The following is a 14,464-nucleotide window of genomic DNA, read 5'->3' as shown; positions in this document are numbered from 1 at the left end:
TGACACTCAGCCGTCTGTGATGTCAGCGAGATGACCTTTAGGTCCACACCAAGTGTGAGGTCATGCCACGGTTGCCATAGCTACTATCAGCCAATTGTCTGTTCGCACGCATTACCTCAGCTGCCTGGCACTGGCAGGGTCACAGCCCCTGACCTCGCCATGGAGACAGAGCTACGCTTACACAAAACACACACACACACACACACTAAATACAGTACAAACACACATACACATACAGTACACACACAGATGATGACACACTGATGATGAGACTGTGTGAGGCTTCCTTCATCCTCACTGCTACTACAGGTAAATGTGCAGTCTGTCCCACCATCGCTCAACTACAGTAAACACACGCACACACACACACACACACACACACACACACACACACACACACACACACACACACACACACACACACACACACACACACACTCTCCGCTTGGCTTGTTCACCTCATCCAAAACTTTACAGTTGACCAGCCCCTCTTAGAACCTGCTGAAGAAGGACAATGGGCCAGTGTGTGTGTGTGTGTGTGTGTGTGTGAGAGAGAGAGAGTGTGTGTGTGTGTGTGTGTGAGAGAGAGTGTGAGAGAGTGTGTGTGTGTGTGTGTGTGTGCACATGGTTCAGAGAGACACACACACATTTGTATTCTAATGATCTAGGTACTGCGTGTGTGTCAGTCACCTGTGCAGAGGCGAAGTGGGCTAATTTGGGCCCTGCGCTAATTGCCACGGTAACGGGCAGCACGTGCAGGCGGCTGTGTGGGGTGTGTGTGTGTGTGTGTGTGTGTGTGTGTGTGTGTGTGTGTGTGTGAGTGTGAGGCGGAGGGTGGGATGGCAGCATGGCACTACCGTCCTGCTCACACCCGAGAGGTGTGAAAGTCTGAGAGTGTCCAACGGCGAGCCTGCTGGAGACGATGCGTGTGTGGGGAGACGCCTGCTGCTCTCGGCTGCAAAAAGACTACACAAAAAAAGCTTTTGTGCGATGGTGGGGATTATAGCGCTTGTTCTTATTTATTTATATAGTTTGTTCTTCTTCCTTTGATGGTGTTACAACCTGGTTGTGGTTGTGTAACTCATTGTGTAATTACTGCAATGAAGTGGTGTTATGTTGTTCTGAGTTCTGTGCAAAATATGTGTTATATTCATTTGTATTGTTTTCCCCTTTTCATTAAAATATTTTGCATAAACTTTTTAAATTAAATCTGTTGCATCATGTTGTAAATCTTTTGTAACTTAAACATAAAAAATAATAAATATATAAAAACATGATTTTATATTCATTTATTTTACAAGGCAAATTGTGTAATCATAATATTTATATATCATGAAAAGGAAAAAAATATGAAATTTTAAACACAATTTTTTAATTATTATTTGCATTTACGTGTTAATGTGCATCTGAGTTTCAATAAATGTTTCAAAGCAACAATTTTCGTTTTTACAAAAAAAAAAATGCTTTGGTGGTCAGTTAAGTGTACACCCTGAACGCTCTCGGGCACCTTGATCCATTCTGGTCGCCCTAGCGGTGTGTGTGTGTGTGTGTGTGTGTGTGTGTGTGTGAGAGAGAGAAGAGAGAGAGAGAGAGAGAGAGAGAGAGAGAGAGAGAGAGAGAGAGAGAGAGAGAGAGAGAGAGAGGGAGGGAGGGAGGGGGAGTGTGAGTGTGTGTGTGCTGTGCTGCTGCCCTTTGATCCCAGCATTAGTGTTAGTTAGGGGCTCGGAGACACACACTTACACACACACAGCAGCCATAGTCAAGACGGGCAACAACAACAGCGGATCGTCTCTCCTCTCTCTACAACACACTTACACGGCCAGGTGCGCCGAGTCCCCGCGATCGAGCCGCCTCGCAACATTTCAATGGCTAAAGACCTTGTTTCTTCTCATCCCTGAAGAAGGAGAATGTGATCAAAGGGAACATGCCTCGGAGGAAACAGGAGCAGCCCAAGCGCCTGCCCTCGCGTAAGACGCGCCGTTTAACGTCTCCGTGTGTTTTTGCGCAGTAGTTCAGGGTTGAAGAGGTGAGGCAGACAAAGGCAGGAGGTTATTTCTCCTTTTTTAGGTCTGTGCTGGGCAGCCATGTTGGCGATGCGGGGCGAGCGAGCGAGCGAGCGCAGTCGCGGCTGTAGCGGCGGATCATCGGTAAAGGTCCCGATCCGCCTCACGGTTCGTGCGTGTCGGTCGTGTTCGGCGTGTCGGTGCTGCGTGTCCGTGTATGTGTCCGTGCGGAGCGGCTCTCCCGGTCGGGGAGAAAGGGGAGGATCAGAGGATCTGGCCGCAGTAAAATGAAGAAGGGTCAGCCGGATCAGACGAGCCCGTCTCGCGCTTCCGTGCGCCCGTCTCGCGCTCTAACGCCGTCGAGCGCCACTCGAATCGAGATCGAACAACTCAAATGCGCCTTAAACGCCAGCGTCCAACTTTCCGCTGTTTACGAGGCGCTGTGCGCAACTCAATCTTCGAGTTATTCGTGTCGGACACTTTGCGCGCGGAGGAAGATATTTTGAAGCTGAGGTCTTTTCCTCCCAGTTCGGCGGGACTGGTGTGTGCAGCCCCCCCAGTTCGGCGGTACTGGTGTGTTCAGCCCTCCCAGTTCGGCGGTACTGGTGTGTGCAGGCCGCCGTGCTTGGTCACCTGAACTTCAGGGTTTCTCCTTCCTTTCCTTTGCAGATATTCACTGCAGACAGACTGAGATCAATAAGACAGCCGCGGGGGCAGATGCGCGTTTGTGCCCCTTCGCCGTGTGGTTTACTCGTAGCTGTTTGTGTGTCGGACTTAGTGCGGGTGGGTTCGGCGATCACATTTAGGTTGTTTTGACCCTGTAGCAGGATGTTAAGATTGAGCTTTTATCCGCTGGAATAAAGAGCTGCAGCTCCGGTTCTGGCCGCTAGAGGCCGCCTGGATCACATCGAGCAGATGGTCAAATGTCTATTAACTGTTAAACTGATATTACCGAAGAACCAAAATGAACATTTCTTACGTGACTTGACAATAGTTACATAAGTTACTATCATCAGACACACGCAGCGCTTCATATGGGTCCGTTCATTTGTTCACCCAGACGTTTGCTTGGTGTAATATGAAATGTAATTTGCATTGCTATCCACATGATTATAATCAGAATGATGACGAATATGTAGAAAGACGTTATAACTGTACGATATGGAGTTCAATCTCATTTCTGAAGATTCCTGCTTTCACGGTTCTGACCTGAGACTGTATGATACAGTTCACTAAAATAGTCCAGAACCAACAGTCTGGGCTTCAGCACGTTTGAGCTGTACACGTGTTATTATTACTGAACCTCCGCTCCTTCATTTCAGCGTTAAAACATCTCTGACTAACTGGAGTTTCACAGATCACAGTTACTTCCATTTGGCGGAAGAAGTAACTAGTAACCCAGTCCGTGCACGCGCCCACTGTGTAGAAGTAACTAGTAACCCAGTCCGTGCACGCGCCCACTGTACCAAACTTGTTGCTGTGTCTCGACGGCGCTCCGTTCAGGTTATGATACCTCCCATAATGCCTTGGGGTTGTGACATCATGTTTCAGTGGTTCTTCCTGTTGGTGCCGGTTACCGTTACAGAGCGCGTGCAGCCCGCGACCCGGGCGTGACCCAGTCGTGCAAAACTTCTTCAGTTCAGTTGAGCTCGTTATGAACACACGGTCCAGTCTCTCGCGCGCGTTTCAGAGTAAATGAGTTCATTCATACCTTCCTTCAGTCGGGTGGGTGCAGTGTGTGTGTTAAAGTGAAGCATTTTCTTATCCACGGCTTCTTAAACGCATTATTCCTTCAGCTAATCACAGCACACACGGTTAACTGCACGTGCATATGTAAAATGTGCACGAGGGCACTGAGGCCATGGTGAGGTCACGTGCTCTCGTTTTGACAGTTAAATATAAAACCTTCAGCTTCAGTGCTGCACCAGTGTGGGGCTGTTCAAGACCTTGGCTGTTATAACCTCTGTATCTGTTCATTTAGGAGCACTCTACATTCTGATCAGACATTGGGTCATACTTCTCCTAGCTTCCTGTAAATTAATCCAAGTTAAAGAATAGACTCTAAGTTGCAGTGTTGATCTCCTGTTAGGATGTTTTTAAAAGCTTTCTGCCATGCCACAGAGGTTGAACGAGGTTACCAGTTTTTTCCTCCCTCTCTCTTTACTGTTCTTTGTCTCAGTTGAAAGCCACCATTTTGTGGAAACCCACAGCCCATATCATTCTTACATTCTGACCTTTGCCATTAGCTAAAATGTCTCCCTATGGGAAGCCAGCTGTTTCGGTTATACGTGTGTGAGCATCGAGAGTATCTGCATTTTTCAAATGGAGGAACTGGAGCATTACGCTAACGCTGTGTCTTCATTACCGAATCTGTGGCAGTGTGTGTGTGTGTGTGTGTGGGGCTCTGTACCTTACTGTAATGGTGGGTCACTGGCTCCTCTCCACTCCTGTGTGATTATAATGACCTTGGCTGGAGTAGGGCTTGAAAACATTGGATTAAGGGGAGAGGAAAATGAGGGGAGGTTTCCATTCCGCTCTTGGCATCCGATTTGTTGGGAATATGTGCCAGGAGCCCCCTACACCCTCCTGTCTCCACACCCCCACCTCCTTTACTCCACCAGCCTGATCAGGCTCTCTTACTAGTGCCTGCCCAGTTCAACCCAAGCGAATAATGATACACAGACTTTCGCTTAGAAATGAATTAAAGGCCGGGGAGGGGGGGGGCTTGCCCAGGGAAGCACTCCAGACACACACAGCCAACCAGAACGTTTAGATTAATCTGGCGTGCTGGACTGCCTGGGTTTCATCACAGGTACAGACTTAACGGCTCCCTGGTGATTTGAAATTAAGGGGAGAAGCCTTAGAAAACAGGTGAGCGGTGGAGGGAGACGCCTCTCTTCAGGATGCGTGAACAGGTGAGCGGCGGAGGGATACACCTCTTGTCAGGATGCGTGAACAGGTGAGCAGCGGAGGGATACACCTCTTGTCAGGATGTGTGAACAGAACACAGGTGAAGTGTGCCCAGTTTTCTCCAGCAGCATGTAGATTCACCAAAACGTTTATGTAGCACACATTGTTAATTGTTTTGGTTTTGGTGATGTGATTAATGTCACAGCGTTCAGGGGAGCTGTTTTAAACACGGTGTTTGAGTGAGCATGTGTCTCACAGGTTTTGTGATCACTTTCAAACATTTGTGGCTGAAAGGCAGGAATGTGTGAGGTCAGGCAGGCGGCACTTTATATGTACCACTTGACAGAGACGTCCCTTAAATAACTCCCTCTGAAAACATCGTTCTTGTCTTCCACCCACCTAACCATCAAAGCTCAAAGCCCACAGACAGATCAGTACACTCTACGTCACATTGTCTCTGTGTCGGGAGGAAGTGGCATAGCAAGAGTCCAAACACAACTGTCCTCTTCCCCAAACCCCGTACACCCACCCCCCCAATCTCAATCAGAGCTGTTCAGAACTGAAGGGCCTGGGTTGGCTAACAATTCCCCAAATGTTATCAAGTCACAACATGGAGATGCTCAATTCAGAAGCTCTTTGGCTGCAAGCTTCTCCAGCCTGAGAAATAAACAGTGGACATGGGGCTGGCTGCACTTCATAAGGAACTGTTCACTGCTTCAGCTGTGGAGGGAGAGAGGCAAGATGGAGAGAAGAGAGGAGAGGGGTGAAAGAGGAGAGGGAGGACAGGTGTGAGAGGGAGAGGTGAAAGAGTGAACGACTGCAGGGCCTTGAGGCAGTTTTCTCTGTTCTTGCACCACACAAGTGATCAGGCCCTGCAGGACAGCAGCAACAGGACACACACACCTGTGTCTCCCTGTCCACACCTGTGTGTCTCTCTCCACACACATCCTGTGTCTCCCTGTCCACACCTGTGTCTCTCTCTACACACACCTGTGTCTCCCTGTCCACACCTGTGTCTCTCTCCACACACACCTGTGCTGCAGCCCATCACACAGCATTGCCAGGAGCAACCATCCACCCTCCATCCACCCTCCATGGCAGACAGGGGCGAGTGATTTTTTACCCAGTGTGGTGTCATAGGTGTCTTGAGAGATGTATGGGAGGTGTTGGACAGAATTCAAGCAGCATTAGGAAGGTTTGGGCTGTGCTGGTAGCTGGTCAGGCCCCCCGCCGTGGTTGGAGTGTGTGATGAACACACAGGTGCATCCCAGCAGGTGAAGTTCATGAGTGTACAGTTGTAGAAAGTGTTCTTCAAATGGTGGTGAGTTGGTCTGCTTTATTAGGGATCCCCATGTCAGCCTCAAACATCGAGGTGTTTCCTGGCCTGTTCACCTGAACCTGCGTCAGCTGAGGCAGGTCCGGTTCCTCCTGGGTCTCGAGAACAGCTCTGTCATCACATGGACACCATTCTTCACAGATTCAGGCAGTTTTGTGACCCCAGTTGTGGATTTAGGACATATGAAAGAGTTTTACAAACTGAACTACTGTTTACAAACTGCTACCTGTTCTTACCTCCCCAGTGCGGGTTGACCTACACACACAATTCACTGTCATATTCCTACACACACGTCGGAGAGGCCAGTGTTTGTTTCTTGTGAGCGTGTTGCTTTCTCAGAGTGGGCATTTTTACGGCAGAAGGTTCTTAGTGTGTCTGCTGGAACTGAGAAACGTGTGACGTGTGCAGCTGGGGCACGTGTGCAGCTGTAGGACGTGTGCAGCTGGGGCACGCGTGCCACTGTGTGACGTGTGCAGCTGGGGCACGTGTGCCACTGTGTGACGTGTGCAGCTGTTGGACGTGAGCAGCTGGGGCACGTGTGCCACTGTGTGACGTGTGCAGCTGTTGGACGTGTGCAGCTGGGGCACGTGTGCCACTGTGTGACGTGTGTTGCTGGGGCACATGTGCAGCTGTAGCATGTGTGCCACTGTGACGTGTGCAGCTGGGGCACGTGTGCCACTGTGTGACGTGTGCAGCTGGTGCACGTGTGCAGCTGTGGCACTTGTGCCACTGTGTGACGTGTGCAGCTGGGGCACGTGTGCAGCGGGGGCACGTGTGCCACTGTGTGACATGTGCAGCTGTTGGAACGTGTGCAGCTGGGGCACGTGTGCCACTGTGTGACGTGTGTTGCTGGGGCACGTGTGCCACTGTGTGACGTGTGCAGCTGTTGGACGTGTGCAGTTGGGGCACGTGTGCCACTGTGTGACGTGTGCAGCTGGGGCACGTGTGCCACTGTGTGACGTGTGCAGCTGTAGGACGTGTGCAGCTGGGGCACGTGTGCAGCTGGGGCACGTGTGCCACTGTGTGACGTGTGCAGCTGTTGGACATGTGCAGCTGGGGCACGTGTGCCACTGTGTGACGTGTGTTGCTGGGGCACGTGTGCCACTGTGTGACGTGTGCAGCTGTTGGACGTGAGCAGCTGGGGCACGTGTGCCACTGTGTGACGTGTGCAGCTGTTGGACGTGTGCAGCTGGGGCACGTGTGCCACTGTGTGACGTGTGTTGCTGGGGCACATGTGCAGCTGTGGCATGTGTGCCACTGTGACGTGTGCAGCTGGGGCACGTGTGCCACTGTGTGACGTGTGCAGCTGGTGCACGTGTGCAGCTGTGGCACTTGTGCCACTGTGTGACGTGTGCAGCTGGGGCACGTGTGCAGCTGGGGCACGTGTGCAGCGGGGGCACGTGTGCCACTGTGTGACATGTGCAGCTGTTGGAACGTGTGCAGCTGGGGCACGTGTGCCACTGTGTGACGTGTGTTGCTGGGGCACGTGTGCCACTGTGTGACGTGTGCAGCTGTTGGACGTGTGCAGTTGGGGCACGTGTGCCACTGTGTGACGTGTGCAGCTGGGGCACGTGTGCCACTGTGTGACGTGTGCAGCTGTAGGACGTGTGCAGCTGGGGCACGTGTGCCACTGTGTAACGTGTGCAGCTGGGGCACGTGTGCCACAGTGGGACGTGTGTTGCTGGGACACGTGTGCAGCTGGGGCACGTGTGCAGTGGGGGCACGTGTGCCACTGTGTGACGTGTGCAGCTGTTGGACGTGTGGAGCTGGGGCACGTGTGCAGCTGGGGCACGTGTGCCACTCTGTGACGTGTGTTACTGGGGCACGTGTGCAGCTGGGGCACGTGTGCCACTGTGTGACGTGTGCAGCTGTTGGACATGTGCAGCTGGGGCACGTGTGCCACTGTGTGACATGTGTTGCTGGGGCACGTGTGCCACTGTGTGACGTGTGCAGCTGTTGGACGTGTGCAGCTGGTGCACGTGTGCAGCTGTACCCCACCATCTGGACAAGTGAGCAGACAAACATTTGTGAAGTTCACTCGTGGCACCAACAGGTGGGGTTCAGATTGGGGTTACGATTAGGGATTAGGTTTAGGGTTAGGGGTTAGGGTTAGAGGTTAGGTTTAGGGGTTAGGGTTAGAGGTAAGGTTTAGGTTTAGGGCAGGGGTAATCAATTAAATCTTTCCGCGGTCCATTTTTGGCAGATAGCTCAGACCTTAGGTCCGGGTCCGCGGTGGCGAACGAAAGTTGTTGAGGGGGGGGGGGGGGGTTGAGGGTGGCGAACGAAAGTTGTTGAGCGGGGGGGGCGAACGTAACACTCAAATGGGTGGTGAACGTAACACTCGTCTAAAAATAAATTCTCCGGTTTAAAATATAGTCTCCCGTTAAAAATTTTTTGGCATTTGGGTCCGTATCCAGTTAATCAGGAATGTGATTGGGTCCGGACAGGACGGCGTTCGGGTCCGGATCCGGACCGCGGTCCGCCATTTGGTGATACCTGGTTTAGGGTAAGGTTTAGGGTTATGGGGTAGGTTTAGGGTAAGGGTTAGGGTTAGGTTTAGGGGTTAGGGTTGGGGTTTAGGTTAGGTCAGACGTCAGATTATAATGTCACAATATAAAGTCAGAATATATGTTAGACTATATGTCAGACTATAATGTCAGAAAAGGAGACGCATGTTTACGGAGTGAAGAATGATGTTTATGACAGAATATCATCTCTACAAAAACGCTCGCCATGGTGTATTTAACTGTGCCTGAAATGTTGGGGTGACTGTCACACCTGTGACCCTTAACCCAAACCCTAACCTAACACAGCATGAGCACCCCACCCCCCCTGTGGACCCACTCCCCACCTACACTGCTCCGCCTTACTGATGGAGTTCAGTGTTGTTATGGTGCCGTAAAGCAAAGCTCTCGACTGTGAGGTGCTGGGGTTGGTTCCTCATGGTTTGTGTCAGACAGTGTTTACTTTCTGTTCCCCATGTTATCTTTTTGACCAAAGTCTCCTCAAAGTCTCCTCATAGTCTCCTAATTGTCCCCTCATCTCTTTCTCAGGAAGAGCAGGTAAAACAGGTACACAGAATCAGTGGTTTCCTTTCTTCTGTTGTGTATGTGGTGTGTTCATTATGTGGTGTGTCCCAGGAGTGTGAATCCGTAAGAGTGACTGAAGGGCCACAGGCTGGAGGTTCTGCTCCTCCCCGTCCTCCCTGGGTCGGCGGTGCTGAGCGGCCCGGACACAGCCGTGTTCATCACGCTTTTCCCTTGTAGCTCTTCCAGCTCTTATGTAGTCGTCCAATTCAAATGACGCCTCGATTCAGCACTGAGGTCAACATGAAATGTTAGCCTTATCCTCCTGCCAAAGGCACAGCCATGGTTGTCATAGTGATCATTACTGGTGTTTTTTTCCTCTGAGGATACCGTGGCATTGGCTTTGAGACACCTGGTTGCATCGACACAAACCGAAAAAGAAAGAAGGTGAGGGGTGTAGTCGCGTGCAAACTACGAAAATAACCACCACGTCCTCCCTCGCCGTGGCAGGGTCTCCAGTGCTGTTTGGCCCGGTTGCTGGCGCCGTATCGAGCTCTCGTATGTGGTTGGCTCTCTGAACGCTGAGATGGGTATCGCCGTGACAGAGAGGCAGAACAACGCAGCGCCACACATCAGCTGCCCGGGCCGTCGTTTAACATGGAGATTGGAAAAGGAGTCAACGTGATGTCCTCCTGGACCTGCATGTAAATGAGAGGAAGCTCTCTCTCTCCTTCTCTCTCCCCCTCTCCCTCCCCCTCTCCCTCCCTCACTCACTCATTCTTTCTCCCTCTCTCTCTCTCGTCCTTCTCTCTAATGGCCAAGTGGTCTCCTCCCCCGTTCTCGAGGACCAATCCGGATCAGTGTCCCTGGTTTGAGTGACAGGCGCTGGTGCAGGCATCACTACCAGAGTGAAGCCATCATAACCCCTGTACCTCCTCTCTCACACACACCCTGCCTTTCTCTTTCTCCCTCTGTCTCTCCCTTTCACCCCTCCTCCCTCTCTTTCTTTCTCTCTTGTTCTCCCTCTCTCTCCTCCCTCCCTCCCTGCCTCTCTCTGGGTGGCTGTAGTCCGGCTTGGCCGTGTCTCCTACGTGTTAGTAGGGTGGGTGTGATTTACAGTAGTTGGAGCTGCTCTGCCTGCTGTCGCTAGTGTCCGTGCTGCTGGGTAGGCGGTCTAGTGCCATCACGTCATCACACCTACTCCTGCCTGCCCGGCTTCCTGTCCCCACACTATACACCCTGCCACTTTTATCTCCTTTCTTCTGCATCTGCCAGCCACACACACACACACACACACACACACACACACACACACACACACACAGACTGCCTTTCTTCCGTTTCTTTTCTCTTCATTTTCTCTTTCTTGTCTTTTTTTGTTGTTTGGGTTTTCTGTGATTCATCTAAGGGCCGTACGGTGTTGTTCCTGCCGTGTGGACTCCAGAGATCTTCGTGTTCCTGCGTCGCACTGCATGGATCTATCTGTTCAGACAAGACACCAATTAGTCTGGAAAAGGCAGCAGCGTCTTACTGAGGATACCTTAATGCTAGAATAAGACTACAGACTGTTAATTCAACACTTATCTATTTCTCTGAAGGTAGTTGTGATGTTTCTGCTGCAGGGTGGTCTCAGTCTGTTTCTGTGTGCGGTCGCTAAAAATGGAAACAAGGTTGGGGGGGGGGGGGTGTTTGAACACTCGAGCAAAAAGGGGCCTCGTCACAAAGAGGAATTTCCGAGCTCTCTGAGGCAAAGACGTCTCGTTCTCTTCCAAGAACATTTCTCCTTCCTGTCTCACCTCTGGCCTGGTGCCCGCTCTACCCACAGAGCACAGAGGCCTGATGAAAACACCCAGATGGTGAAACGTAGAACGCATGAGTTTGACACGGCCGCCGCTCCATGCATCGCTCTACGCATCGCTCTACGGCCGAAGCGGGAACCGCTCGTGGGCCGGGGGAGGGGCCACCTGACTCTTCCCTGGACTACACTCATGTGGGACTACAGATTTGATAATACATTTTTTTTGCCAATTGCCATTACATATGAATATATATGAGAGCCTGTTTATGTTGTGGCCTCTAAAGTGCATTTGAATATTAGATTACATCGCCCTTTTTCAATTGATATTTCCTTCTTTTTTTTATTGCCCTCCCTCTACTGGAGTTTCCACTTGGTTCAGTCTGTAGTCCATTGTCTGTGGTCATGTCCTGGACTGTCTGTGATCATGTCCTGGACTGTCTGTGGTCATGTCTTGGACTGTCTGTGGTCATGTCCTGAACTGTCTGTGGTCCTGTACTGGACTGTCTGTGGTCATGTCCTGAACTGTCTGTGGTCCTGTACTGGACTGTCTGTGGTCATGTCCTGGACTGTCTGTGGTCATGTCTTGGACTGTCTGTGGTCATGTCCTGGACTGCCTGTGATCCTGTACTGGACTGTCTGTGGTCATGTCCTGGACTGTCTGTGGCCATGTCCTGGACTGCCTGTGGTCATGTCCTGAACTGTCTGTGGTCATGTCCTGGACTGTCTGTGGTCCTGTACTGGACTGTCTGTGGTCATGTCCTGGACTGTCTGTGGTCATGTCTTGGACTGTCTGTGGTCATGTCCTGGACTGCCTGTGGTCCTGTACTGGACTGTCTGTGGTCATGTCCTGGACTGTCTGTGGTCATGTCCTGGACTGCCTGTGGTCATGTCCTGGACTGTCTTTGGTCATGTCTTGGACTGTCTGTGGTCATGTCCTGAACTGTCTGTGGTCCTGTACTGGACTGCCTGTGGTCATGTCTTGGACTGCCTGTGGTCCTGTACTGGACTGTCTGTGGTCATGTCCTGGACTGCCTGTGGTCATGTCCTGGACTGCCTGTGGTCATGTCTTGCACTGTCTGTGGTCATGTCCTGGACTGCCTGTAGTCATGTCCTGCACTGTCTGTGGTCATGTCCTGCACTGCCTGTGGTCATGTCCTGAACTGCCTGTGGTCATGTCCTGCACTGCCTGTGGTCATGTCCTGAACTGTCTGTGGTCATGTCCTGCACTGTCTGTGGTCCTGTACTGGACTGTCTGTGGTCATGTCTTGGACTGTCTGTGGTCATGTCCTGAACTGTCTGTGGTCATGTCCTGCACTGTCTGTGGTCATGTCCTGGACTGTCTTTGGTCATGTCTTGGACTGTCTGTGGTCATGTCCTGAACTGTCTGTGGTCATGTCCTGCACTGTCTGTGGTCATGTCCTGGACTGTCTGTGGTCATGTCCTGAACTGTCTGTGGTCATGTCCTGCACTGTCTGTGGTCATGTCCTGGACTGTCTGTGGTCATGTCCTGGACTGTCTGTGGTCATGTCCTGAACTGTCTGTGGTCATGTCCTGGACTGTCTGTGGTCATGTCCTGGACTGTCTGTGGTCATGTCCTGGACTGCCTATGGTCATGTCCTGCACTGTCTGTGGTCATGTCCTGCACTGTCTGTGGTCATGTCCTGGACTGTCTTGTACTGAAATGGCATGTGTTGTATTATTTCAACACATCTCTTATCAGGATGGATTGAAGCTACTCAGTTATTGGGCCTGACGGCTGCTCACCCCCCCCCCCCCCCCCCCCCCCCCCCCCCCCCCTCCCCTGGTAGAGCTCCACCCCTCACCCTCCAGAGCCCTGCCCATCACTCCAGACAGCATGGGACTCATGGAGGTTTGCTCCGCCCCCGGGGGCGGGGGCAGCCCAGTGGTAATAAGGGGGACTCATTAGCATAGCCCGCAGCCGTGGCAACACCACCAGAGCCCAGCCGGCACTTAATTACTGCCACCAAATTCTCCTCCGCCTCCTTAATTCAAACCCGCCCCGCCCCCCCATTCCATAGCTGATGCTCCGCCCCTTCTCCTTGCATAGCCCCTCCCCACCACCCAGTCTGCCGAGGCCACAGCCGTTAGCGTTGGGACAGCAGCACTGCAGACCAAAGGTGACCAGCTCTGTTTCCTCACTGGGACTGTAAGGTGTAAGTGAGAAACATACTCCACACACACAGCGGTCAGCCTGAGCATACTGGTCATCTCAGCATGCAGGTCTGGATGCAGAGTGTCGTTGTCACTGTCCTGGTGCTAAGTGGACTGTCGAAGGGGGCGTGTTGCTCTCAGTTCCACTGATATGTGTGTTTGTGTGTGTCTGAGTGTGGTTGAGTGTGTTTGTGTGTGTTTGTGTGTGTCTGAGTGTGGTTGAGTGTGTTTGTGTGTGCTGCAGCTGACAACAGGGGGTCAAAACTCCCCTAAAGCATCGTGTAACTGCAACCCTGTGAGTGCTTGTTCGGGTGAGAGAGGCAAGAAAGAGATAGAGAGAGCTAGTGTGAGAGAGGCACACACATACTGAAAGAGAGAAGGAGAGGGAGAGAGAGGGAGGGAGAGAGAAGGAGAGGGAGAGAGACAAGGAGACAGAGAGAGAAGCAGGAGGTTGTTTCAGACAAAGCCTGCAGGACTGGAGCCCAAGCCGTGACCTTGGGAAATGTCAGCATGCCGAGAGAAAGAGGGTGGAGGAAGGTGGAGGGTGATGGATGCGTGTGTGCAGTGGGGCGTCGCACTGCTTAGCTTAGCTTAGCTTAGCATTGCTGCAGTTCAGATTGAGAGAATGTGTGTGTGTACATGCTTGTGTGTGTGTGTGTGTGTGTTAGCGTGTGTGTATATGAGTGCTGGAGTGGGCGTCCTTGGGTCAGTAATCTAGCCATTTCTCTCTAACTGTGTTCTGCATTAGTGTGAGTCCTCACTGCTCTGGTGATCTCTTACTCTACACGTACACACACATGCATGGACACGTGTCCTGATAGCTCCGTCTCTCATAAACACACTCTATGAATCTCGTAAGGTTCAGGATGTGTTAAGGGAAGGTGGCAGTGTAAACACACTCTCTGTCCCGCTAGTGTCAGTGTGTTGTTCCTGCTGTGTGTATGACATCTTGTTGCATCCAAGCGTGGAGTTGGGAACATGTCTGGAGAACGTGTCTGGAGAACATGTCTGGAGAACGTGTCTGGAGATCGTGTCTGGAGAACGTGTCTGGAGAACATGTCTGGAGAACGTGTCTGGAGAACGTGTCTGGAGAACATGTCTGGAGAAAGTGTCTGGAGAACATGTCTGGAGAATGTGTGGAGAACGTGTCTGGAGAACGTGTCTGGAGATCATGTCTGGAGAACGTGTCTGGAGAACATGTCTGGAGAACGTGTCTGGA

The 14,464-nt window shown here is 51.7% G+C and overlaps 1 protein-coding gene across 7 annotated transcripts in view; it reads left to right on the top strand.

Moving 5' to 3' along the window:
* The first annotated feature begins 1,662 nt into the window (after positions 1-1,662).
* The window catches only part of znf827 (zinc finger protein 827), a 69,930-nt gene continuing 57,128 nt past the window's right edge, over positions 1,663-14,464 (top strand). For all 7 annotated transcript variants that reach the window (XR_013121372.1, XR_013121373.1, XM_076975061.1 and 4 more), the window contains exon 1: positions 1,663-1,967. Coding sequence is in view for 5 of the 7 variants with exons in the window: in XM_076975061.1 (XP_076831176.1) it covers positions 1,925-1,967 (43 nt within the window). In the remaining 2 variants the exon portion in view is untranslated. The remainder of the gene's footprint in view (positions 1,968-14,464) is intronic.

This window comes from Brachyhypopomus gauderio, chromosome 15 (genome assembly GCF_052324685.1).
Source record: "Brachyhypopomus gauderio isolate BG-103 chromosome 15, BGAUD_0.2, whole genome shotgun sequence".
NCBI classification, from domain to species: domain Eukaryota; kingdom Metazoa; phylum Chordata; class Actinopteri; order Gymnotiformes; family Hypopomidae; genus Brachyhypopomus; species Brachyhypopomus gauderio.
This window is presented reverse-complemented; position numbering and strand designations above follow the sequence as displayed.